This window comes from Taudactylus pleione, unplaced genomic scaffold (genome assembly GCF_031769625.1).
Source record: "Taudactylus pleione unplaced genomic scaffold, aTauple2 ptg000063l, whole genome shotgun sequence".
Classification (NCBI taxonomy): Eukaryota; Metazoa; Chordata; class Amphibia; order Anura; family Myobatrachidae; genus Taudactylus; species Taudactylus pleione.
The window spans coordinates 2,430,116-2,455,430 of NW_028284465.1; the positions used below are offsets into that span (position 1 = coordinate 2,430,116).

The 25,315-nt window shown below is 44.7% G+C and overlaps 1 protein-coding gene across 2 annotated transcripts in view; it reads right to left on the reverse strand.

Moving 5' to 3' along the window:
- Window positions 1-25,315, reverse strand: part of SCARA3 (scavenger receptor class A member 3) — a 70,731-nt gene that overhangs the window by 15,010 nt on the left and 30,406 nt on the right. For both annotated transcript variants that reach the window (XM_088465706.1, XM_088465705.1), the window contains exons 3-5: window positions 23,512-23,631; window positions 10,485-10,583; window positions 4,440-5,483 (exon numbers count right to left, since the gene is read on the reverse strand). In XM_088465706.1, the coding sequence (XP_088321832.1) occupies window positions 4,440-5,483; window positions 10,485-10,583; window positions 23,512-23,631 (1,263 nt within the window). The remainder of the gene's footprint in view (window positions 1-4,439; window positions 5,484-10,484; window positions 10,584-23,511; window positions 23,632-25,315) is intronic.

The following is a 25,315-nucleotide window of genomic DNA, read 5'->3' on the forward strand; positions in this document are numbered from 1 at the left end:
AGTGCCCCCAGTAGTAATGCCCCCAATAGTAGTGCCCCCAAAAGTAATGCCCCCTGTAGTAGTGCCCCAATTCTAATGCCCCCTGTAGTAGTGCCCCAGTAGTAATGCCCCCTGTAGTAGTACCCCCTGTAGTAGTGCTCCCAGTAGTAATGCCCCCAGTAGTAGTGCTCACTGTAGTAATGCCCCAGTACTAATGCCCCATAGTAGTAAAGCACCAGCAGTAGTGCCCCCAGTAGTAGTGCCACTTACACAAAAATAAAAAGTAACACACAATACTTACCTTAAGCCCTGCTCCTGTGTTCGCTGTTGTCCGACTGGCTGCTCCTTGGAACTATGGGAGAGACGTCATGACGTCTTTCCCATAGTGCCCACTCCGGCTTCAGCTGTAGGGAAGGAGCCGGGCGCCAGCTGGTAACAAAATCTCAATGGACTCCCGGCAATTCCCTGCAGCGCAGGGCTGACTGGCCGGGTAAGGTGGGCTGGAAAAGGCGGAACTAATTCCACCTCCAAATAGAACCGATAGAAAACAGTTCAGGCTCCGTTCCGGCCCACTTCAAATCCTGATTATCACTGATATTGATAGAAGTATGTGGTATCTTTACATAATAGTGGAATAACACATCATTTCCACTATACATCTTTGCACTTTTATTATTCTTGCTATTTTACTCTTTATATATTTTTTCTGCTTTTCTCATTGTCAGTCAGTATTTGATATTTAATAGCATCCATTTTTTTTAAAGAACTAATTAAAAGTTCAATGTTAGTATAACCTACTTTCTAGAGCTTCTTTTTCTGTCTGTTATTCGTTCAGATTAGTATGGTTCCTCATTGTTTGTTATATAATACTCAGATGCTTTTACTCAAACTATAAACTATTAGAGATTTTTTTGTTCTCCTGTGTGAGAATCTTTCTCCCCTGTTTTCCCTTTCCCACATAATTACCCCATACTGTACTGCACCTACCTTGTGTTTGTCCATATTATAGAGCTATCAGCTGAGAAGTGTTCATACATGTGGCAAATATCACAGTGTGCGTGACATGGGTCCTCTGGTGGGGTTGTACACGGATTGTAGCAGCTGGAAACATTATTTTCACTACTGGGGGTTATAACGTGTTGTGTAGCTGTATGTCAGCGCTGTATGTGTGGAATGCATTATATGCATATAAAAAATTTTCATAAAAGAGAATGGTATCAATACAAAACATTCCTCATTGACAAGTTACAAAAACATGGATATCTTGTTTTTTTCAGTATATTTTCTACCAGCAGTGTGTTGTGCAACATTGTTACCAGAATATTTTGTTACATATTTTTTTCTTATTTTGATTAATGGTGGGACTAAAGAACATTCTTCCAGGAACTTATTTATTAGGCCCTGATTCAGAGCCGGATGCTCTGACCAGAGCGCTCGCTCTGAATCAGGGCCCACCTCCATAAATATGGAGCGTCCTCCTGGACGCTCGTACAGCTGTGGGTCACCACCCACAGCATATACGAGCGTGCAGGATGATGGTCACGCTGGCTTTGACCATCGCGACCATCGCCACTGCGAGCAGAAGCCTGCGGTTGAGTTTCTCAACCGCAAGGCCTGGAGTGATTTTGGCTCTATCAGAGCCAAAATCACTCCCACTGACATTACTAGTGATGTCAGTGGGGCCGGCTTCTGACGGTAGGCATTCCCTTGGGAACGCCTCCGTCTGGCAGGCATGCCCCCGGCACGCCCACCAAAGGGGGCGTGCTGTCAATCAACATCGACAGCACGCTCCCTTTGATCAGACACTACGAGCGAAGGAAAGTCCTTCGCTCGTCGCGTCTCGCGCATAAGCACGACGGAGCTCCCTCCGTCGTGCGCATGCGCAGTGCAGACCATCGACCCACTTGCGAGCGGACAGCCGCTCGTGAGTGGGTCTGAATCAGGGCCATAGATCCATCCAGACACTTGCGTTATATTAAACTGCTAATCAGCTAATTGGACCAACATCACTGGGTGTTTACGTACAGTAGCTACAAAACAAGAACAACATCTGGGAATAGTCCAATCAAAGTTGATTAGATCTTTAGTGTCCATGTTTGGATATGGGGTCTGGAGATGAGCACAACGGTCATTGATGATCAACTTCTGGTTGCAAGTGTTGGTCCCTCCATTCTGCACTTCTGTGACCAGATTAGAACGTTATTATGCCCATCAGAGCTTGGTCATCTGGAACAGTCATGTGTGTGGCATGAAATAAATAACTCATAAGGAATAACTAGCAATTTACTAACAGAGAAGCACAATGTTATTGCTTCAGCTAGGAATTTCCACCAACACTATACATGGATAGCTTATTGTGCATATTTGAATGTGTTTTACTTCTTTTGTGCCCATTTTTGTACTTTAATATATGGAGATATATATTTAGACCTTTATTATGGCCACATTCCTCCAGCAAAGCATTCAACGGTCTGCAGACAGAAGCTCAAGAATAGTCAATGAAACGGGGGCACAAAGATAGATGCCGGCTGGTGGAGTAAGTGCTTTGGGACATGGAAAATGTAATAACATTCTTTCTATTTTGGTTTAGTGGCCCATTAAAAACACAGGCACTAGTTATTCTGCACAGCGGTGGTGGGGACAGACGGAGGGGTAAGAAGTATTTCTGGCATAAATCTATCTGCACAAGAAATGACGCTTATATCATGTCTGTTTATTTCATCAGAATATCCCTTTAGATTGTGCCTTAAAGCCCCATTTATTTTGAAAGAACCACCCATAGTTTTCGATAATTTGTCTGCAAAACTGTCAAAAATAATTTTGTCCTTTTTTTGTAGTTACTACCAGGATAACGCGTTTTGTTTATTACCAAGGCAAATGGAACAATAAGTCATCTGTAATAATTCAGGTTGTCTTACAGCAATCTGTGGTCTTGTAAAATCCAGCCTTGCTGTGACATTTCCTGGCAGAGAAAGTCTCTCTCACTCCCAGGTCATTGTGATTTGTGGTATAAATAGTTTTGCTTTCTGCATAGTTAAACTTTAAACGTTTCCATGAATCACGTAATGACAACAAGACTGAAGAAGTAAAATGTATGTGGGTACTAAAGTAATTATAACTGACTCTTTCTTTTAAAAATGTCTATAGTAAATTGAGACGAGACATCTGAGTAAATAGGGGGTAATTCAATTCCCTGCAAGGTGCTGTGCTGAAGTGCACTGCGCACATCACTGAGAATTATTGTAGTCCAACGTAGAGATGTGGGGTTCGGTTCTCCAGAAATTCAAATCCACCCAAATTTCTTGAATCCAGACAGATCAGAGTCATGGTTCTGATTTAATGGAGGCATTTGGAAATCAGATTTTAAATCCAAATTTTGGGTTTTAGATTGAAAAAAATTACATGATTTTAGCTGTTTCTAAAAAAAAAAATGTTTAGAATTTTGTATTTATTTATTATTTTAAAACCCAGATCGAAAACCAAAATGCGAAGATGAATCAGATCTAAAACCGAAAGATGGGGTTCAGCGTACATCTCTAGTCCAACATCAGACATTTCCCTATGCACCTCTATTGGGTGCGCATTAAAATGTGTGACCTTGGTCACTATGATGTACCAGCGTTCCGACCGCTTGTCCATCACTTTTAATTGAATTTCCCCCATAAAGTGTTGTGTATAGCGAGGACAGGGTTTCATGCAAAAAATAGCATGATGTACCCAATCCATAAAGTATACTGTAAATTGTAGCAAATTATTAGCCAAAACTAGTGGCAAAGTTCATGAATAATTGTGGGTACAAAACACAATAGCCTTTTCACCTACATTCATCCGTATTAATGAACAACTAATCCAGAAAATGAAGCTCTTTGTATAAAATGCAGAATTCATCTGATTTCAGCTCTGTTAATAATAAAATATGATAGAAAGTTCACATATTCCCTGTGTATCACATTTAAAAGAAAACTGCGCAATCGGAAGCCGGTGACAAAATGGCCGCTGCTCTGTTTTGAAATCTACACTGGTCATGCCATATTGGAATCCACTAATGTCAATAACCTATTTATACATACATAGTCCACACATGTCTTGTTCCCATGCTCACAGGTATTTAAACTAGAAATCTGGCCTAAATGGGATAAATCAGGAAAAACATGTACTAAAGTGTATTGTGTACATATTCTACACCCCCCTTCCCCCAACAGGATTGGTTGGTGCTTAATCAGCAGCTGACTTTGAGTCACATGGCTCTATATTCTGTATTGGGTCTTCGGAAAGACCCATTCTGCACCAAACACTATCAACAGAGGTCTTGATAAATTTTGGCAAAATACTTTATGAAATGGATAACTGCTGTGACACCATGTATGTGAGAATATTTAATGAGAATGACCTTTCAGGGAAATGCAAACGGCGCTCTGCATTTTATTCCATAAATGTGAAGTATCGCTTGCCAGTCTTACCTTGCACAATAGTGACCTTCTGAAGAATTTCCCCGTGACTGATGTCCACTAACTTCATTTCTTCCATGATCATTGATAGGTTCCGTACGTCAAAATCTAACTGCGCGTTCATTAAACTGAACCTCTCTCTCAGCAAATCGGTGGCGCCCAGCATGAGCCCGACCGTTTTATTGAGGTAATATAATTCCTCGGCATGAGAGTTGAACCCGTGGGTGCAAGACAGTCGTACGTCGTCAAGGTATTTCAGCATGCTGTGCACGTGGGTGTCGGTAGCATTGATATTGGCAAATATTGTGCCGATTTCTGTCTCATGGGAAAACATCCTGCCCTCCAGGCTCTCGAACCGCTCAACCGTCCGGTTCTGCGTGTACTTGGAATGATATTGGAGATCTTGCATGTTTTCCTCGTGGTCGTCCAGGAAGGAAGTAATGTTATCCAACTGCAGCTGGAGACTCATCACTTGGAGAACTAGGTCATGTATGACCTCCGTGTTGAGGGTGATTTGTTGGGCGGTGGCTCCCATGCTGCTCTGAATGTTCCTCACCATGTCAATTGTTTTGCCCGATGTGGCCTTAAATGTGGTGAAAACCTTGCTGTAATTTTGCCAATCATTGACGATTTTTTGCAGCGTCAGAGTTTCCTCGTCAGTCTTCCTGTGTATAACTTGTATCCAGTCTGATGTTTGGCCTAGAGTAAAATTTATCTGCTGAACAGCCGCTGTGATGTCATACCTCTCCTGGACCAAGTTCTTCACCGAGGCCTCCAGCTCCGACGCTGCCGTCTGCCAGCCTTTGACCTGGGACAGGAAAAGACCCAGGGTCTGGTTTATCTGACGAAGGGAGACGTTGCTTCTCACTATCTGGTTGTCCATTTTGCTGTTGACAGCTGTCAGTAGTTGATGGTTCTGAGAGGTTCGGTACATTTTCACATCCTGTGCCACGAGCAACTTTTGCATTTCCTCCAGCTCCCCGTGTAGTTTGCTGATCTCCTGGCTCAAGTAGTTGGCGTCATGGCAGTACGAGCAGTTGCCCACAGATTTCATGTCTAATGATCAAAAACATAATTATTAAAATGCAGTGCTATAAATGGAATCAACAATTACATAATTGCTTAATGATTGCTAATTGCCTCTCTTTTTAGCATGGTGTTTCCAAGCTATTAAATAGATGACACTCATCTGATTTGCTCTGTAATAAAGACTAATCTCTCCCCCTCTCTCTCTCCCTCTTTCTCTCCCCCTCCTTACAGCCCTTCTAGTTGCGCCATGCCGTTGCGTTACTCGGTAACGCTGAGCGTCTTTTCATGCAACTTTTTCCTTCAATGCATATTATTTATAAAGCCATGCAAATTGGACACACATGCAGCTTCTGCTGATTAAAATGATATGCGGGATGCCTATATTCTGTGTGTGACTGCGGGTGTATCTGCATACCTATATTCTGTGTGTGACTGCGGGTGTATCTGCATGCCTATATTCTGTGTGACTGTGGGTGTATCTGCATGCCTATGTTCTGAGTGTGACTGTGGGTGTTTCTGCATGCCTATATCCTGTGTGTGACTGCGGCTGTATCTGCATGCCTATATTCTGTGTGTGACTGCGGGTGTATCTGCATTCTTTTATTCTGTGTGTGACTGCGGGTGTATCTGCATGCCTTTATTCTGTGTGTGACTGCGGGTGTATCTGCATACCTATATTCTGTGTGTGACTGCGGGTGTATCTGCATGCCTATATTCTGTGTGTGACTGCGGGAGTATCTGCATGCCTATATTCTGTGTGTGACTGCGGGTGTATCTGCATACCTATATTCTGTGTGTGACTGCGGTTGATCTGCATGCCTATATTCTGTGTGTGACTGCGGGTGTATCTGCATGCCTATATTCTGTGTGACTGTGGGTGTATCTGCATGCAAAATGCTACTTTGCAGTGGCAGTGTCACAGCCGCTGACACTGTAACATAGCATTTTGCATGCAGATACACCCACAGTCACACACAGAATATAGGCATGCAGATACACCCACAGTCACACACAGAATATAGGCATGCAGATACACCCGCAGTCACACACAGAATATAGGCATGCAGATACACCCACAGTCACACACAGAATATAGGCATGCAGATACACCCGCAGTCACACACAGAATATAGGCATGCAGATACACCCGCAGTCACACACAGAATATAGGCATGCAGATACAGCCGCAGTCACACACAGGATATAGGCATGCAGATACACCCGCAGTCACACACAGAACATAGGCATGCAGATACACCCACAGTCACACAGAATATAGGCATGCAGATACACCCGCAGTCACACACAGAATATAGGCATGCAGATACACCCGCAGTCACACACAGAATATAGGCATGCAGATACACCCACAGTCACACACAGAATATAGGCATGCCGCATATCATTTTAATCAGCAGAAGTTGCTTGTGTGTCATATTCTCATCGTTTTCGCACAAAAAGACGATCTGTGCTACCAAGTGGCACGGTGCTCACGCGTTATGTTTAAAGCGACTTGTAGCACATGGATGTGAGATGTATGTGGACACATCTGTAGATATACAGTATATATATATATATATATATATATATATATATATATGTAATATATCTGTCATGAAGAGGAATTGTTTAATTCAATGTCTTATTAAACATATATGTCCCAGTCTCTGACCAGCAGAGCCTTGGGTGGCGCAAACTGTAAAATGCGTTGGGTTTAGGAAATGAGATATAATAGGGAAAATTGTATTTAGGTGAGTTAATTTAATAATATGATGCAATGAAATATATAACAAATTATAATAAGGTAGTGCACACCTCTAAATGTACTGTATAATGGTGCCATATAGCCTGCGTCAAGGGTTATTATTTAAATATATATGAATAAGCATAAACGTTGAAGCAGTAAGCATTGTTCTGACAAGGATGTAATAAAACAGAGAAAAAAAATATGCCACGCTGTAATTACTCAAAGTGTATAAAGTAGTTTTCATAAATAATTGTTTATTATTTAAATTAGAGACGAGCGGGATTTACTTGGATTTACTCGGATCTCAAAACGGCATTTTATTGGCTATTGGCTATCACGTGTTTTGGAAAGCTAATAAAATAAATCCGAACTAATCCGAACTTGCGGTAAAATGGCGGTAAGGACCGAGTAAATCCGAACCCGCACATCTCTAATTTAAATACACCTTTGCTCAATCCTCTCCAAATAGCCTGCAAGCTACTTTGTACACAGCTACGATGCAAATATGTCACAAAAGTTTTGGGAAAAGTACAGTACAGTATGAATTGCTGTCCATGGTGGAGCATCTAAGTGGCACCATCCACCATATAGTAAATAAACGCTAGGTGAATGAGGACACATCTGTACATTTTTATTTAGATGCTACACATACCGCACAAGAAGGCTTGAGAAGTTCCGCACAAGCTGATACTCCCTGTTACCCAAATCATTCCATGGCACGTTTTTAATTGCAGATGTTTATTGAAAAACTAACCAAATAATTGTGTTTTTCAGAGCAAACAACATTTAAATCACTTTAATTAGTTAATCAGCATCATTATCTCCAGCTGACTATAACTAAGTATCTGCAGACGGCCCTCCTGACTGGTCTGCAGCCATTTATAGTTCACAAATAACTTTATGTTCAAACAGGATGTGGAGTTTTGTAGGTTGAACTTTTGGTAGCAGCAGAACACATGGTTCTCAGTCTGGACTGATGTTTATTTGGGGGGGGGGAAGCTGGTGTGTAAAGTACAAGAGTTCTCAGCCGATGCGGAAACTCAAACCTGCTTTTCTGTGGATTATTTCAGCGTTTGTAAACACTTCAGGGTAGCGCAGATCTATTTCATGTCCCAAACGTGTGGTTGTTGAGACTTTTATGGGTAGGGTCCTCTCGGAAGTTAAAACGCAGAAAATAAATGCGTCAGTTTTGGTAAACGTTCAAATCCCCATAATTTACACTTCACTGCAAAAGCAACACACAGCTGATGTGTTCTGGGAATAAACATACACGGGCCTGAAGCCTTGAATGTCCTTACCCCAGTCCTCTAATGAACTGGCTGGAAAAGTGTTGTTTGTCAGAGATAATGCTTGTGCAGCATGTACACAGCACACGCGTGTAGTAATTCTCCAGATGTGGTAGATTTATAGACAAAGAAGAACATGCACTTTGGATACTTGCTATTATTATTATTATTATTATTATTATTATTTTATTTTTTTATTTTTTTTAACACTAATTTAACTATAAATATTCCTATATATTTAAAAAAAAAAATCATAATCAGTAAATAATATTAATAATGTTAATTATAATAACAGAGGAAATGGGTTATAATAATAAGATTTAGCTGTATACGTTAGACAGGGGATAGCTGTGTTAAAGAGCGTAACCATCATTTAAAACTTTGAACTTAAGCTAAATAGTTCCTGAATTGAATAAGCTTGTCACTTGTCTCTAGATAAATATTTTTTTCTATTTAATAAGAATAATAATAATAAAAATAATAATTTTGTATTTTCTGCGATAATGATGGTTATATTGTATTACTTTTCGTATATTGTACACTATAAGATATAATGTATGTTAATATTATGTATTTTTGTCTATCAAGAAATTAATTTAATATTGAGTATATACTACTGACTACTGAGTCAAAATAAAAATATATTTAAAAAAAAATAATAATAATTTATATTGTTGTATATCATATTATACTGCTTTATGGTGGATATACAGCACTAAGTGGCCTATTCATCATCAGGGGCTGGGTGACCCCCAACATTTATGTATCCAACTTGCCTCTAGTTGGGGCAGTGGATACTGAATTACTGGAGCAATTCAGTATTCCTCTGGTGCGGGGACAGCTGTCCTCGTGATCCCTAACAATGTTACCTCTCCCGTGTTGGGCCACGGCGCATGCATGATCCAAGCTCACGACGGCAGGTCACGCAGTGGGGAGGTGTCAAGGGGATCTGCTTGGATCCCTCTTTGCAACCCTGGATCTCTTTCCCACAGGAATAAGCGGGGATCTGGGAATCAATGCCATCTGAAGATGCTGTCAGTTCCTGCAAGCAAACTCCCCTAATATGGAATGGGCACTGTTACAAAAACCATGCAGGAACTACACTATTTAAACTTTTAACATTGAATGGAAATAATATTGTTTTAGCAATGTACATGTTCTTAAATACCTCTCTGAATCCTGGGTATCTTGAGCACAATTTCCACTGTTTACCCAAATCAGCACGGTCCTGGTACATTACATTTAAGGCACACATCCACTAGACGATTTAATTGGGTCGATTGAACGATAACGATATCGTTATCGTTTGATCATTTGAAAATCATTTGATAATCGTTTGAACATCGTTGGTCGTTTAGACATCTATCATCGTACAAATATGTTGTACAACCTGACGATATCGTCAGGTTCAACATGTTTGCAGATGATTGATGACCTTACACCGAACGACTGCTCATTCAGTGTAGGCTCATCACAGACTGACAAACGACTGCACAATTACAATGTCGGAATTGTGCAGTCTTTTGCCTGTCATCTAGTGGATGTGTGCCTTTAGTCTTATCTCTGAGGGTCGGAGGATGTGATTACTGTGCCAATAGAAATAATGTCTGCTTCTTGAGCGATTGGCCACTGTGTTCTATCAGTAGCCCCCTGTCAGTTCCAGCCCCTCCTCCAAGGCTCAGAAATGATCATGGATGCCGCCCAGCAAAGATCCACAGTAACTTTAAGCAACAGAACCAGACTTAAACTAGTGATACTATTGGGATCTCTATGTCTTAGTGATAGAGGCCCCTAGAGTTGGAGAAGAGACATTAAATAACTTTATTGTCAGGTGAAAACCCCCTTTAACTGGAAACACCGCAGCTTTATGTCTGTTACATTTAAAGAACAGATGAGCAGCTCATATACTGTGTCCTAGCAAAATAGGCAATTACAGTAGTTTAGAAGAAAACAGAGATAATTCCACAAAGATAAAGCGACAATCGGAATATTTACCGAGCTCTTGAAGATTTACTTGTACCGAAACAATCTTCTTCTCGTAACTGGACTTGGCCGAGCTGAAGTCTTCGTGCAGAGAATCGACTCTCCTGAAAACTACAAATAACAGGTGGGGATGAGAAATCATGCTTCACTGCTTCCTAATCATTTCTGGGTGACATTATAGACCATTCCTCTTATTTACTAAGGTACACGAAGAAAAACTGCCCCTTGAGCCTTGTTCTTTTGGCTGTCACAAATGTATAGGTATTGTACATTACAGGCCTATACTGTACTTTCATGAATGAAACAGACTTGTATTCTTGTTACTGTACACTATGCACAGCAATGTGTAATACAAGGGAAACAACTGTAACACTGGGCCTGATTCAGACCCGGTCGCAAGCGCTGAGCGCTCGCAACCGGGTCGATGGTGGCCCAGAGCGCATGTGCACGATGGAGCTGGCTCCGACGTGCGCATGCGCGAGACCCGGATAGCGACGGGCACTCCGTCGCTCCGGCTCTCGCAACAAATGGGGTGAGCTGTCTATGTTGAGTGAGAGCTCGCCCCCTTTGGTGGGCGGGCCGGGGGGGGTGGCTGCCCAAACGGAGGCGTTCCCATGAGAACGCCTCTCGTTTGGGGGCGGCCCCACTGACATCACAAGTGATGTCAGTGGAGAGCTTCCGGCTCTGTGAGAGCCGAAAGCTCTCTGGGGCTTGCGGCCACGAGACCCTACCACAAGGATCTCGTCACAAGCCTGATGGTCGCGATGGTCTTGACCATCGCGACCATCATGATAGCCGCTCGCTATAGCTGTGGGTGGTAACCCACAGCTATGCGAGCGGCCAGGAGGCCGTTCTAAAAAACAAATAGCCCGGCCCTGATTCAGAGCGTCCAGCTCTGAATCAGGGCCACTGGGCCTGATTCAGAGCCGGACGCTATTTGCGCTCGCTCGTTCAGAAAAAAGGGGTGGCTATTCAAATGAACCGTTCGCTCTTTGCGGTCTGTTCACGCCTCTATGTCTGAACGAGCGAACAAATCTTGCGGTCGATTTTTGGGAAACTACGCCCCCTGGCCGCTCGCATCCTACGTCATGTCCGCTATTTATTAGATTAATCGAGTACATCGACCAGCGTATGAACTGCTCGCTAGTCTTGTGGTTGGTTTTTCCTACCGCAATCTTGCGAGCAGTTCTGACTATAAAATAACGCAGTGACGTGGTCAATGACGCTGCTGTATTAATTATGCACACCCATAAAATGCCCGTTTTGACCTTTAAGCACGCTTGCGTTCGAATCTCCACTCACCGTTTTCAAGCACCTTCCCCTGTTACCACCCACATACGCCTCCTCCTGTCACTCAAAATAGCAGGCAATCGCCATTTAGCGAACAAACGATTTTCGGCCGCACTGACTGGTTCGCGCATGCGTATTACGATCCGTACGCATGCGCAATTGTGCAAACATCGCTCGGAACGAACGAGCGGCCGCTTACGAGCGGCTCTGAATCAGGCCCACTGTCCACATCTATAAAATTCATGGAAGTTCAAGTGGGGCAAGTAGTCCCTTGATGGGCCTTGTTATCCCTCCCCATTGTGGGCCTGATTCTTAGTTGAGAGAAAAGCAAAAAAGTAACTTTGTATCTGGAGCAAACCATGGGGCAATGCAAGGGGTGCAAATACATGAATTGCTCCTGCAAGTAGGGTAAGTACTTGTACATGTAGCCCACAAATGCTGGCCAGCTTTATTATTGCACTGCAATTTACATTTGAGTTTGGACACACCTCTCCCAAATCTAAGGGGTCTATTTACTAAGCAGTGTTAGGAGACAAAGTAAAATGAGATAGAGTACCAGCCAATCAGCTCCTAACTGCCATGTCACAGGCTGTGTTTGAAAAATGACAGTTGGGAGCTGATTGGCTGATCCCTTATCTACTTTAACTTTGTCCCCTAACACTGCTTAGTAAATAGACCCCTACGTCTCTTTGCACATGTTACATATGCCCCACCTGCAGTGTAGTATGGTTTTACCAAGGTGCAAAGTTAATGTCTTCTTTTTTGCTTTACTCCCAACTCAAAATAAGCCTTTGTATATTGATGTTTCTACCAGTCACAGTTCATGCCGTTGTGGATGTTTGTAAACATTTGAGTGGTGGTCAAATTCCATACTCTCAGGATAACACGGGCGAGACCTTAAACTGGCACCCCTTTTCCTCATGTTGTCTCATAGAGCTGCTCATTCAGTAGGCATGAAAGGCCAGACACCCCATGGCAACTTGTTATGTATACAGATTCTGAGTCAAGGTTCGACTTCCTAAGTCAGTCCGATTTCCTCAGGAGAGAAGTATGGGATCCCGAGGGGGAGGACCACCGTTATGCCGACATTGTAAGGGGGCATTATTATAATAAATGTATACATTTGAATAGAAGTTTCATCATATTATGGAAAGCGGTGATATAATAGGGCAGGAGAATCCCCATTGAGTGGACAACGCACAGTCCTTGCTTTCATATTCTACAGCAGACAGTGCACATATGACTAGGGGTGTGCACCGGCCACTTTTCGTGTTTTGTGTTTTGGTTTTGGATCTGGATCTTTCTTCGTGTTTTGGATCTGGATTGGTTTTGCCAAAACCACCCTTCCGTGTTTTGGGTTCTGGGTTTTGTGTTTTGGATCTGTATTTTTTTGAAAAAAAGCATAAAAACAGCTAAAATCACAGAATTTGTAGGTTTTTCTGCTCCTATGCTATTATTAACCTCAATAACCTTAATTTCCACTCATTTCCAGTCTATTCTGAACACCTCACACCTCACAATAGTGTTTTTATGTCCAAAAGGTTGCACCGAGGTAGCTGGATGACTATGCTAAGCGACACGAGTGGGCGGCACAAACACGTGACCCATCTAGGAGTGACACTGCAGTGGCAGACAGGATGGCAGTTAGAAAAACTAGGCCCCAAACTGTACATAATGCAAAGAAAAAAAGAGGTGCAAGATGGAATTGTCCTTGGGCCCTCCCACCCACCCTTATGTTGTATAAACAGGACATGCACACTTTAACAAATCAATCATTTCAGCGCCAGGGTCTGCCACACAACTGTGGCTGAAATGATTGGTTCGTTTGGGCCCCCACAAAACAAGCTGGCAATTAATGTGTCCCTGCACAAACTGGCTCTACGGAGGCAAGATGTCATCCTCATCCTCCTCATCCACCGATTCCTCACCCTCTTCAGTGTGTACATCCTCATCCTCACAAAGTATTAACTCGTCCCCACTTGAATCCACCACCACAGGTCCCTCTGTACGTTCTGGAGGCTGGTCTCCCTGGAAGAGCTGATAATTCATTTTGATGAACATCATCTTCTCCACATTCTGTGGAAGCAACCTCCTACGCCTTTCGCTGACAAGGTTCCCGGCTGCACTAAACACTCTTTCGGAGTACACACTGGAGGGGGGGCAACTCAGGTAAAATAGAGCCAGTTTGTACAGGGGCCTCCAAATTGCCTCTTTTTCCTGCCAGTACAGGTATGGACTGTCTGACATGCCTACTTGGATGCTGTCACCGATGTAATCCTCCACCATTCTGTCAATGGTGACAGTATCATATGCAGTGACAGTAGACATGTCAGAAATTGTTGCCAGGTCCTTCAGTCCGGACCAGATGTCCAAACTTGGTCCTGCCTGCCCTGCATCACCGCCAGCGGGTTGCTTAGGATACCTAAGTTTTTTCCTGGCAGCCCCAGTTGCGGGAGAAAATGAAGAAGGAGCCGTTGACGTGTCACGTTCCGCTTCAGCTGACAGTGTGTTCACCAGCAGGTCTTTGCACCTCTGCAGGCTTGTGTCGGCCGGAAAGAGAGACACCACATAGGCTTTAAACCTAGGATCGAGCACGGTGGCCAAAATGTAGTGGTCTGATTTCAACAAATTGACCACCCTGGAATCCTGGCAAAGCGAATGAAGGGCTTCATCCACAAGTCCCACATGCCGAGCGGAATCGCTCCGTCTTAGCTCCTCCTTCACTTTCTCCAGCTGCTTCTGCAAAAGCCTGATGAGGGGAATGACCTGACTCAAGCTGGCAGTGTCTGAACTGACTTCACGTGTGGCAAGTTCGAAGGGCTGAAGAACCTTGCACAACACGGAAATCATTCTCCACTGCGCTTGAGTCAGGTGCATACCCCCTCCTTTGCCTATGTCATAGGTGGATGTATAGGCTTGTATGGCCTTTTGCTGCTCCTCCATCCTCTGAAGCATATAGAGGGTTGAGTTCCACCGCGTCACAACCTCTTGCTTCAGGTGATGGCGGGGCAGGTTCAAGAGTGTTTGCTGGCGCTCCAGTCTTCGGCACGCAGTCGCTGAATGGCGAAAGTGGCCAGAAATTTTTCGGGCCACCCAAAGCGTCTCCTGCACGCCCCTGTCGCTTTTCAGAAAATTCTGCACCACCAAGTTTATTGTGTGAGCAAAACATGGGACGTGCTGGAATTTGCCCAGATGTAATGCCCGCACAATATTGGTGGCGTTGTCAGATATCACAAATCCCCAGGAGAGTCTAAGTGGGGTAAGCCACTGGGCGATGATTTCCCTCAGTTTCTCTAAGAGGTTGTCGGCGGTGTGCCTCTTACTGAAACCGGTGATACACAGCGTAGCCTGCCTTGTAACGAGCTGGCGTTTCTGAGATGCTGCTACTGGTGACGCTGCTGCTGTTGCTGCGTAAGGTGATACATCTACCCAGTGGGCTGTCACAGTCATATAGTCCTTAGTCTGCCCTGTTCCACTTGTCCACATGTCCGTGGTTAAGTGGACATTGTGTACAACGGCATTTTTCAGGACACTGAGGACACTTTTTCTGACGTTTCTGTACAGTCTCGGTATCGCCTGCCTAGTGAAGTGGAATCTAGACGGGATTTGGAACCGGGGACACACTACCTCCATCAATTGTCTAAATCCCACTGCACTAATGGCGGATACCGGACGCACGTCTAACACCAACATAGCAGTCAAGGCCTCAGTTATACGTTTTGCTTCAGGATGACTGCTGTCGTACTTCATCCTCCTCGCTAAGGACTGTTGGAGGGTCAATTGTTTAGTAAAAGTAGTGGTGTTCCTACTTCCTCTCTGGGATGATGAACGACTCCCAGCAGCAGCAGCAACAGCAGCAGCGGCAGCAGTAGGCGTAGCAATGCAGGATCCTCCGGAGGAATCCCGGATAGGAGAGTCAGTCATGCCAGTGATATGGCCTGCAGGACTACTTCCGATCCTGACTAAGGAGGAAATTGACGAGGAGGGAGTTGACGGTGTGGTTTGCAGGCGCTTGGATACAACAGGACAACGGGATTTAGGTGTCCCTGGACTGCTTACGGTCTGAGCCAGTTTCTGAACTTGACAGTAACTTTTTATGAACGCGCTGCAGGTGCCGTATAAGGGAGGATGTTCCTAGGTGGTTGACGTCCCTACCCCTACTTATTTCACCTTTACATATGGTACATATGGCAAGACAGTTGTTGTCCGGATTTGGATAGAAATATTGCCAGACCAAAGAGGTGGAATGTTTGGTCTTCTGCCCAGGCATGACCGTGATGGGCTTTTTCATCCCACGGACAACAACTGTCTCCCCCGGAGCCTGATTTAAACAAACCACATCACCATCAGAATCCTCCTCGCCAACTTCCTCCTCAGCGCCAGCTACACCAGTATCCTCATCCTGTTGTACTTCAACAGTGACATCTTCAATTTGCATATCAGCAAGTGGACTGTGGGTGCTCCTTTCAGCACTTGCAGGGGACGTGCAAATGGTGGAAAGAGCCACCTCTTCCCGTCCAGTGCTGGGAAGGTCAGGCATCGCAACCACCACCACACTTGGACTCTCCTTGGGGATTTGTGATATCTTCTTAGAAAGCACAGTTCTTCGCTGTGCTTTTGCCAGCTTAACTCTTTTGATTTTTTTAGTGGGAGGAGTGCTTCCATCGTCATGTGAAGCTGAACCACTAGTCATGAACATACTAGGGATCGACCTTAGCCGTTCCTTGCCACTCCGTGTCGTAAATGGCATATTGGCAAGTTTACGTTTCTCTTCAGCTGATTTAAATGTCTTTTTCAAGGTCATTTTCCTGAACTTTGCCATTTGGGATTGTATGTGCCCTCTACTATGACATTGGGCATCGGCCTTGGCAGACGACGTTGATGGCATGTTATCGTCTATGTCATGACTAGTGGCAGCAGCTTCAGCACTAGGAGGAAGTGGTTCTTGATCTTTCTCTATTTTATTTTTATCGGAGAAAGTTTGGTCCTCCATTTATGTTATATCGATTTGATATATACGTGCGGCTAAACACAGAAAATAATTTTTTTTTTGGTTTGGACTGGAGTGTACTTTCGGGGGTTACAGCACCCTTAACGGTCAAGCCAGCCGGCCCTTTACTTATGACACAGGCGCACGCTTGGCACTACTTTGTTGATGCACGTGCGGCTACTGCGCACACAATTCACAAACACAGAAAATAATTTTTTTTTAGGTTTGGACTGGAGTGTACTTTCAGGGGTTACAGCACCCTTAACGGTCAAGCCAGCCGGCCCTTTACTTATGACACAGGCACACGCTTGGCACTACTTTGTTGATGCACGTGCGGCTACTGCGCACACAATTCACAAACACAGAAAATAATTTTTTTTTGGTTTGGACTGGAGTGTACTTTCGGGGGTTACAGCACCCTTTAACGGTCAAGCCAGCTGGCCCTTTACTTATGACACAGGCGCACGCTTGGCACTACTTTGTTGATGCACGTGCGGCTACTGCGCACACAATTCACAAACACAGAAAATAATTTTTTTTTAGGTTTGGACTGGAGTGTACTTTCGGGGGTTACAGCACCCTTAACGGTCAAGCCAGCCGGCCCTTTACTTATGACACAGGCGCACGCTTGGCACTACTTTGTTGATGCACGTGCGGCTACTGCGCACACAATTCACAAACACAGAAAATAATTTTTTTTTTGGTTTGGACTGGAGTGTACTTTCGGGGGTTACAGCACCCTTAACGGTCAAGCCAGCCGGCCCTTTACTTATGACACAGGCGCACGCTTGGCACTACTTTGTTGATGCACGTGCGGCTACTGCGCACACAATTCACAAACACAGAAAATAATTTTTTTTTGGTTTGGACTGGAGTGTACTTTCGGGGGTTACAGCACCCTTTAACGGTCAAGCCAGCTGGCCCTTTACTTATGACACAGGCGCACGCTTGGCACTACTTTGTTGATGCACGTGCGGCTACTGCGCACACAATTCACAAACACAGAAAATAATTTTTTTTTAGGTTTGGACTGGAGTGTACTTTCGGGGGTTACAGCACCCTTAACGGTCAAGCCAGCCGGCCCTTTACTTATGACACAGGCGCACGCTTGGCACTACTTTGTTGATGCACGTGCGGCTACTGCGCACACAATTCACAAACACAGAAAATAATTTTTTTTTTGGTTTGGACTGGAGTGTACTTTCGGGGGTTACAGCACCCTTAACGGTCAAGCCAGCCGGCCCTTTACTTATGACACAGGCGCACGCTTGGCACTACTTTGTTGATGCACGTGCGGCTACTGCGCACACAATTCACAAACACAGAAAATAATTTTTTTTTGGGTTTGGACTGGAGTGTACTTTCGGGGGTTACAGCACCCTTAACGGTCAAGCCAGCCGGCCCTTTACTTATGACACAGGCGCACGTTTGGCACTACTTTGTTGATGCACGTGCGGCTACTGCGCACACAATTCACAAACACAGAAAATAATTTTTTTTTTGGTTTGGACTGGAGTGTACTTTCGGGGGTTACAGCACCCTTAACGGTCAAGCCAGCCGGCCCTTTACTTATGACACAGGCGCACGTTTGGCACTACTTTGTTGATGCACGTGCGGCTACTGCGCACACAATTCACAAACACAGAAAATAATTTTTTTTTTGGTTTGGACTGGAGTGTACTTTCGGGGGTTACAGCACCCTTAACGATCAAGCCAGCCGGCCCTTTACTTATGACACAGGCGCACGCTTGGCACTACTTTGTTGATGCACGTGCGGCTACTGCGCACACAATTCACAAACACAGAAAATAATTTTTTTTTTGGTTTGGACTGGAGTGTACTTTCGGGGGTTACAGCACCCTTAACGGTCAAGCCAGCCGGCCCTTTACTTATGACACAGGCGCACGCTTGGCACTACTTTGTTGATGCACGTGCGGCTACTGCGCACACAATTCACAAACACAGAAAATAATTTTTTTTTGGTTTGGACTGGAGTGTACTTTCGGGGGTTACAGCACCCTTTAACGGTCAAGCCAGCCGGCCCTTTACTTATGACACAGGCGCACGCTTGGCACTACTTTGTTGATGCACGTGCGGCTACTGCGCACACAATTCACAAACACAGAAAATATATTATTTTTTTAGCACTTGGGGGGAGCACCCCTGATGGACAGAGCACCCCCTGGACAACACTACAGCACCCCTTTAGGACTGGGACACTGCACAGGACTTTGGAGTGGACACAGCCCCTATGGAGAACTGACTGCACAACACAGTCCAGCCAGCCCCTATGGACTTTGAAGTAGTGGACACAGCCCCTATTAACAACAGCAGCACAGCACAACACAGCCAGCCCCTATGGACTTTGAAGTAGTGGACAACAGCAGCACTACACTACACTACACTACACAGCACTAACTCCCACCCTCCCTCTTCACTGTCCACAGCCGAGTGAGAAAATGGCGCCGACGCGGGTACCTTATATAGGATCCAAAACCCGCGAGACTCGGAAGGCGGGATGATGACGTTTTGCCTCGATGTCAGATCCGAGTCAGGCGGGAAAAGTCGAGCCTGACTCGGATCGGACTCGGATCGGGGGGGCTCGGGGGGGTTCGGATTTCAGAAATCCGAACCCGCTCACCCCTACATATGACTAGTGTACAGTAGATGTCCTTCATCTGTCATTAGTACAGCCCACCAAGTACATGTGTTATTGTGCATAGTTTGGAATAAAACGGGATTGCGGGAAAGGTCATGTACTCCCACTGTTTATATTATGCTGAAATGTTGTGTTTCTCTACCAATAAATCAGATATAGATAAAGTCCTTGCATACAGTACACTTTGGTCAGCATCATTATTGAAAATAAACAACATTTCTCAATGTTTGATTGCAGCATAAAAATATTTGAATCCAACATTTATCTTTCTGCTTGCCAAAAATAAAAAATAGCTTTGGTAGCATGTGAAAGTTTTTGCTAAGTAAATAGATTTAGCACAGTCAGATGCAAGGCTTCTACTTTTTTTTTTTTTAAAGAAAATATTATTATTATTATTATTATGATTATTATGATTGTAATAATAATAATAATAATAATTATTATTATTATTATTATTATTATAAAATTAAACATGTACAGTAATATAATTACTGTAGATTACTCTTCTTCCATTGTTCCGATCTGTCACTTATCCATTTCATGAAATGACATGCAGATCCCAACACTTGCCCCTATTTTTATTCTTTCTCCAGCAATCTGGTAGTAATAATCTAGGAAAATCCTGGAAACAGACATTCCCCTGTTTTTCAAAAGACACTTTAATTCCCTCTTAAACCACTGTATTATTTACTTGTTTCATACATGTAGAGGATGAATTCTGTCCTAGTTAACTGAAAAAGTGTTGTGATGGAAGGGCACTACTTATACTGTAGCTTTATGTGAGTCTTCTAGGTGGGCGTGTGTAAATACATAGCATGATAACACAATAAATTGTTCACTGATGTTCTGATAATCATAAATTAGCATAAAAACATGCACATTCTATAAAGGTATATAAACATCATGCCTGATAAATAATAAATAAATAACCTCTGATGGCTGGATTAAAATTATCTCTGAAGGCACAAAAAATTATATTTGGTAGCAGAAATAGCACCATCTGTGGTACTGTATGACTTGTTTCAACTAAGCAGTCAGCTAAATTACCTCTGAAGGCGAAAGAATAAAGCTTGTGACTTGTGACAGAATTTCTGAATAAAAATCAGCATTTATTAATGCACAGTAAAATAATGTGTGTGCCAAAATGGCCGTCGTTACCAGAGAGCAGACTGGGTAAGTACGGTGGCTGGAAAACTGAGATTCTGGAAGTCTCTGAAATTTCCTCCGATACTGCAGGTTGGATTCGGTGGTGACTGGCGGCCTCCTCCTACCTCCTCTCACATACATTTCACTTTGGGGTTTTGGATTAACCCAGGTGTGTTACACCAAGAGCAGTGCCCCAATTCCCAACATCATATATATTTATATTCTAGGCAGGGTGTAGTGTGTGGCCATGGTGGCCAAGCATGTGTGCTCTATCGCGCCAAACCCAAGTGTGCCAGGTGCCAGGTAGGGGGCATATCCAGCATGTACCCCCTCACAAAGCTCTTCCCTCCTCACACATATCCCCACACACACACAGCTCCCACACACACACACACCCTTACTCAGCTCTCCTCCCCTCAAACACACACAATGCTCACCCTTCACTCAGAGACCCCCCCTCTGCTCTCCCCCTCACTCAGCTCACCTTCCCTTACACATCCCTCCCCCCCTCACTCAGCCTCCCCTCACACACACTGGACCTCATTCAGAGTTGGTCGTTGTGGCCGCACGGTCGTACACCACCGATGTTCGCTAAACTGCACATGCGTAAAGTTCGCAATGCGCGTGCGCAAACTAGCTCTTACGATCAGAAATGTCTCTCTCCTTGAACACAGCCAGGTCGTTAGTTTGAGTGACAGAATGAACCGTTTGTGGGTGGTAATAGGGGAAGGTGTTTGAAAATGGGGGAATGGAGATCCGAACGCAGGCGTGCCTAATTATGCGAACGGCGTTTAATGGGAGTGCATAATTAACAAAGTAGTGTCATGGCACATGTGACATGGGAGGTTTTTACACTGACTTGATCGTAGTGCTTAAGAGAGGGTATGGTCAACCTTAAGCTCTACGACCAGCTCCGATGGTTCCCGATGCTCGCGATTAATCCTTATATCCCAGGAGATGACGTGTGTTGTGAACGAGAAGGGGGCGTGATTTAGTCTTACGGCCGCTTCTTACCCTCGGTCGTTCAGCTAACGATCTCATCTTAGGACCGCAACTTGTGATCGCTTCATTTGCATATCCGGCCCCTTTCCCCTACGACCGTGCGGCCGCAACGACCGACTATGAATGAGGTCCACAGTGCTCCCCCTCACTCAGATCATCTCCCCCTCACTCAGAACACCCCCACAGCTCTCCCGCTCCCTCAGCTCTCCTCCCCTCACACAGCTTTCCCCACTCATTCAGCCACCCCCTCACACACACAGCTTTCCCCACTCACTGAGATCCCTCCACACAGCTCTCTCTCCCTCCTCATTCAGACCCCCCCTTCACACACACACACACACACACACACACACACACACACACACACACACACACACACAGATCACCCCCCTCACAAAGATCTCCCCTCCTCCCACACTCACAGTAGCCCACCTTATTCAGATCTCCTCCCCCTCTCACTGTTGCAGGGCGCCGGGGATCAGCCACCAGACGGGGGACAGATCACGTGCTACTGAGCAGAGCCTGTAGCACATAAAGAGATCAGTGCCTCCATCCTAGGTGCTCACCGTGTTTTATCTGGCACTGTGCCTGCACTTTTGCACACAAATGGTTGCAGAGCCGCCCATGATGTCTTTCCCTGTACAGCTGTACTTGTTGAAAGTGGAGAGTGCTAATGCGCACACTCCATCTTCTTCCTCCATGGAGGTTTCGTTCTTGAGTGTCACAGTGGAAGACAGTAGTCTCCCGCTTAGCTCCAGAGAGACCCTGGTCATACCGCCACCCACAATGCCTTCCAGCATCCCTGTATTGCTACCCAGTCTACAGATAGACTAACCGGTTAGGTTAGTTGTATATCACCCTTCTCTGCTCAAGCTCCTCTGCTTCAAACCAGCGTATAACAGTGAGTACGGCTGTATCTCATATAACACCAATAAAACCACTCCTCTGGTTAAGCAACTGTGCTCTTTGTTGTCTCAGGGCACCTGGAAGTGTGTACTGGAATTCGGCTGTCTCAGGTTATGTATACAGATGTGTACTGGAAATTGGCTGTCTCAGGTTATGTATACAGGTGTGTACTGGAACTCGGCTGCACCTACAAACCTGTACACACATATTTACAACAGTACTGTTATCACCAAGAACAGCTTTTTGCATCCATGATCGCACGGAAAGGCATTAGCACGCCTACTATGCCTTGGCATGCAATCGCTTTGTGTATGCAAACGCCCACCAGCCTGTCTTAAGACGCCCACTTGCGCACGTCATCTACAGGAAGTGTATGCAACCATCGGTACATCGGGCACCATCGGATGCATTCGCAGTGCTTGTGGTTGACCATACCCTACCGCAAGCACTACGAGCACTTCAGTATAAAAACCAGCCAGGTGACGTATACTATGACGCTGCCTGCTACTTATGCATGCCTCTGAAACGGCGTTAAGATGCTCAGGCACGCGCACTGCAAACCATCGGCAGCTACGAACGAACGCTTCCTTACGAACAGGTCTGAATCGGGCCCTGAGTTTCAGTGTAGGCGAATTCCGGCTGGAATTGAATTTGGAGATACGTTCCGAACAGACGAAAAGTAGCAATACGCAAAACTTTTTTGCCGATTACGGCTTTTCGCCTCTAATTATATACAGCCCATAGTGGTCAACTGAGCACCCCTAGTATGTATAATAGTGCTCAGCTACTGTGTTTCCCAGTTCCGTAGGACACAGACTCTATAGAAGAGGTCGTTTACAATTATACTGGTTGCAGAAATGGAATTGGCTCAGCTACTGGATATTATGATATTAAACCACAAAGAGCAGAAGTTCATGCTGAAATTAAGAATGCAACAGACAGTTTTGGCAGTCGGCAGAGGATGTAACATTTGGGGAGCTATAGATAGTAAATAAATAATAGAATAAAACACAACAGCTCTCTTCCAAGTTAGTTCTTGAACTCACCCAATGACGCTAACACAATAACAACGATGATGAGGATCACAACGAAAACGTAGAGAACTTTCACTGAGTTCTGGAGGGACAGGTTCTTCTGACACCTGGTGCAGTTCGGCCTGGTCCTTCCTTAAAATAAGAGATCACAATAAAATGTACTGTTATTTGCTGGAGCAACCCAGAAATCTTGGTGCTCACATTCGTTACTCTTTATTTGCTAATGGAAGATGGGTATAGCTGACTGTGACTAGTACATTAGGTTTATTATGCTGAGTCAGTAGGTAAATATTGGCGCGATATACAGGATGAGGCTACTTCAGGTTGAGACATGGAAGCTTTCCAAATATTCTCTGTCAGTTTTCAAGTTACTTTATGTCCCCATTGTAAGGAAGTGATGTAGATCATATAATGAGTAGGACCTATTAATGCACGCCTTAGTGGAACAGCCAGTGCAGACCGAAGAAATGTTGGCGTTGGGCTCTGACAGTACAGTCTTTGTATGAGTCTGCTGGAATAATCTTATGTACTGTGGACCTGCGAATGCCCATATACGATCGCATTGCACGCCCCAGTCCTCCGTACATGAAAGCAGCTGTCATCACCACCATTAGCAGTCATTAGTTAAGAGCTGGAGACACAACTGAATCTGACGTGCACTGTGTGTTACACAAAAATGAAGCTCCTTGACTGGCAATTAAGGAATGGCGATAGACTATGGGGGAAATGTAATAGGTGGCGAGATGCAGGTATCGGTGCGAATCTGGCGAGTCTGCCCATTTTTATTAAAGCGGCAAAAGTTTAAAAGGCAGAAAAGGTTTTTCCTTTTTAAAAGTCGACGGAATCACGCCGATGCGATGAGTTAGACGTCCTACTGTTATGCAGACAGCTTCAGTGTAAGTGTAGTTATATACTCTAAGGCAGGGGTGGGGAACCTTTTTTCTGCCGCGGGCCATTTTGATATATATAATATTATTCACGGGTCTGATGCAGGCCCCGTCCCCTCTCCGTATGGTGTCACACGAGGGCGGGTCCACAATCGCCGGTGATTACGGCAATGCCCGGAGCATCCTGAAGATGCTCCTGGGAGCTGTAAGGGCAGTGGGTTGACCGTCTGTAGCATCCTAAGGATGCTCCATGTAGCACTGCTGCAAAGATTCTGGCTGCGGGGTGACATTCTAGGCCAGATGAGTCTAGCAGAAAAAAGCTCAGAGGGCCAGACCAAATGATTCCGGGGGCCTTATACGGCCTGTGGCACCCCATCCCTGCTCTAAGGGATATATTTACTAAAGTGCAGGTTTACAAAAGTGGAAGTGTTGCCCATAGCAAACAATCAAACTCCACTTATCATTTATCTAGTACCTTCCAGAAAATGATAGCTAGAATGTGATTGGTTGTTATGAGCAACATCTCCACTTTTGTAAACCCGCACTTTAGTAAATATACCCCTAAGTGTCTCATTCAGAGATGAATACAAACCTGATGATTTGAATACATCACCAATGGTGGGGCACATGGTCAGAATGGGTTCAGTGTTGGCACATGCAGTGCCCCCTGAGGATGTGGGTGGTGCAGATCTCTGATCTGGTCAATGGGGGCATGTCGCCCCATTTTCTGAGAGTGCCAAGGCCAGTCTTCCTGGCCTCGGCTAAGGAGTTGCAAGGACCAATCTGAATAACCTCAGTTTTACTGGGGTTGATGTCCAGTTGTAATCCAAGTGTAAATGCTCCTGTTTCTGCTGGTGTAATCCTATTTATGTGCGCTCCTATTTTTCCTGGTGTGATACTAACACATACAGCATGCTCCTGTTTCTAGA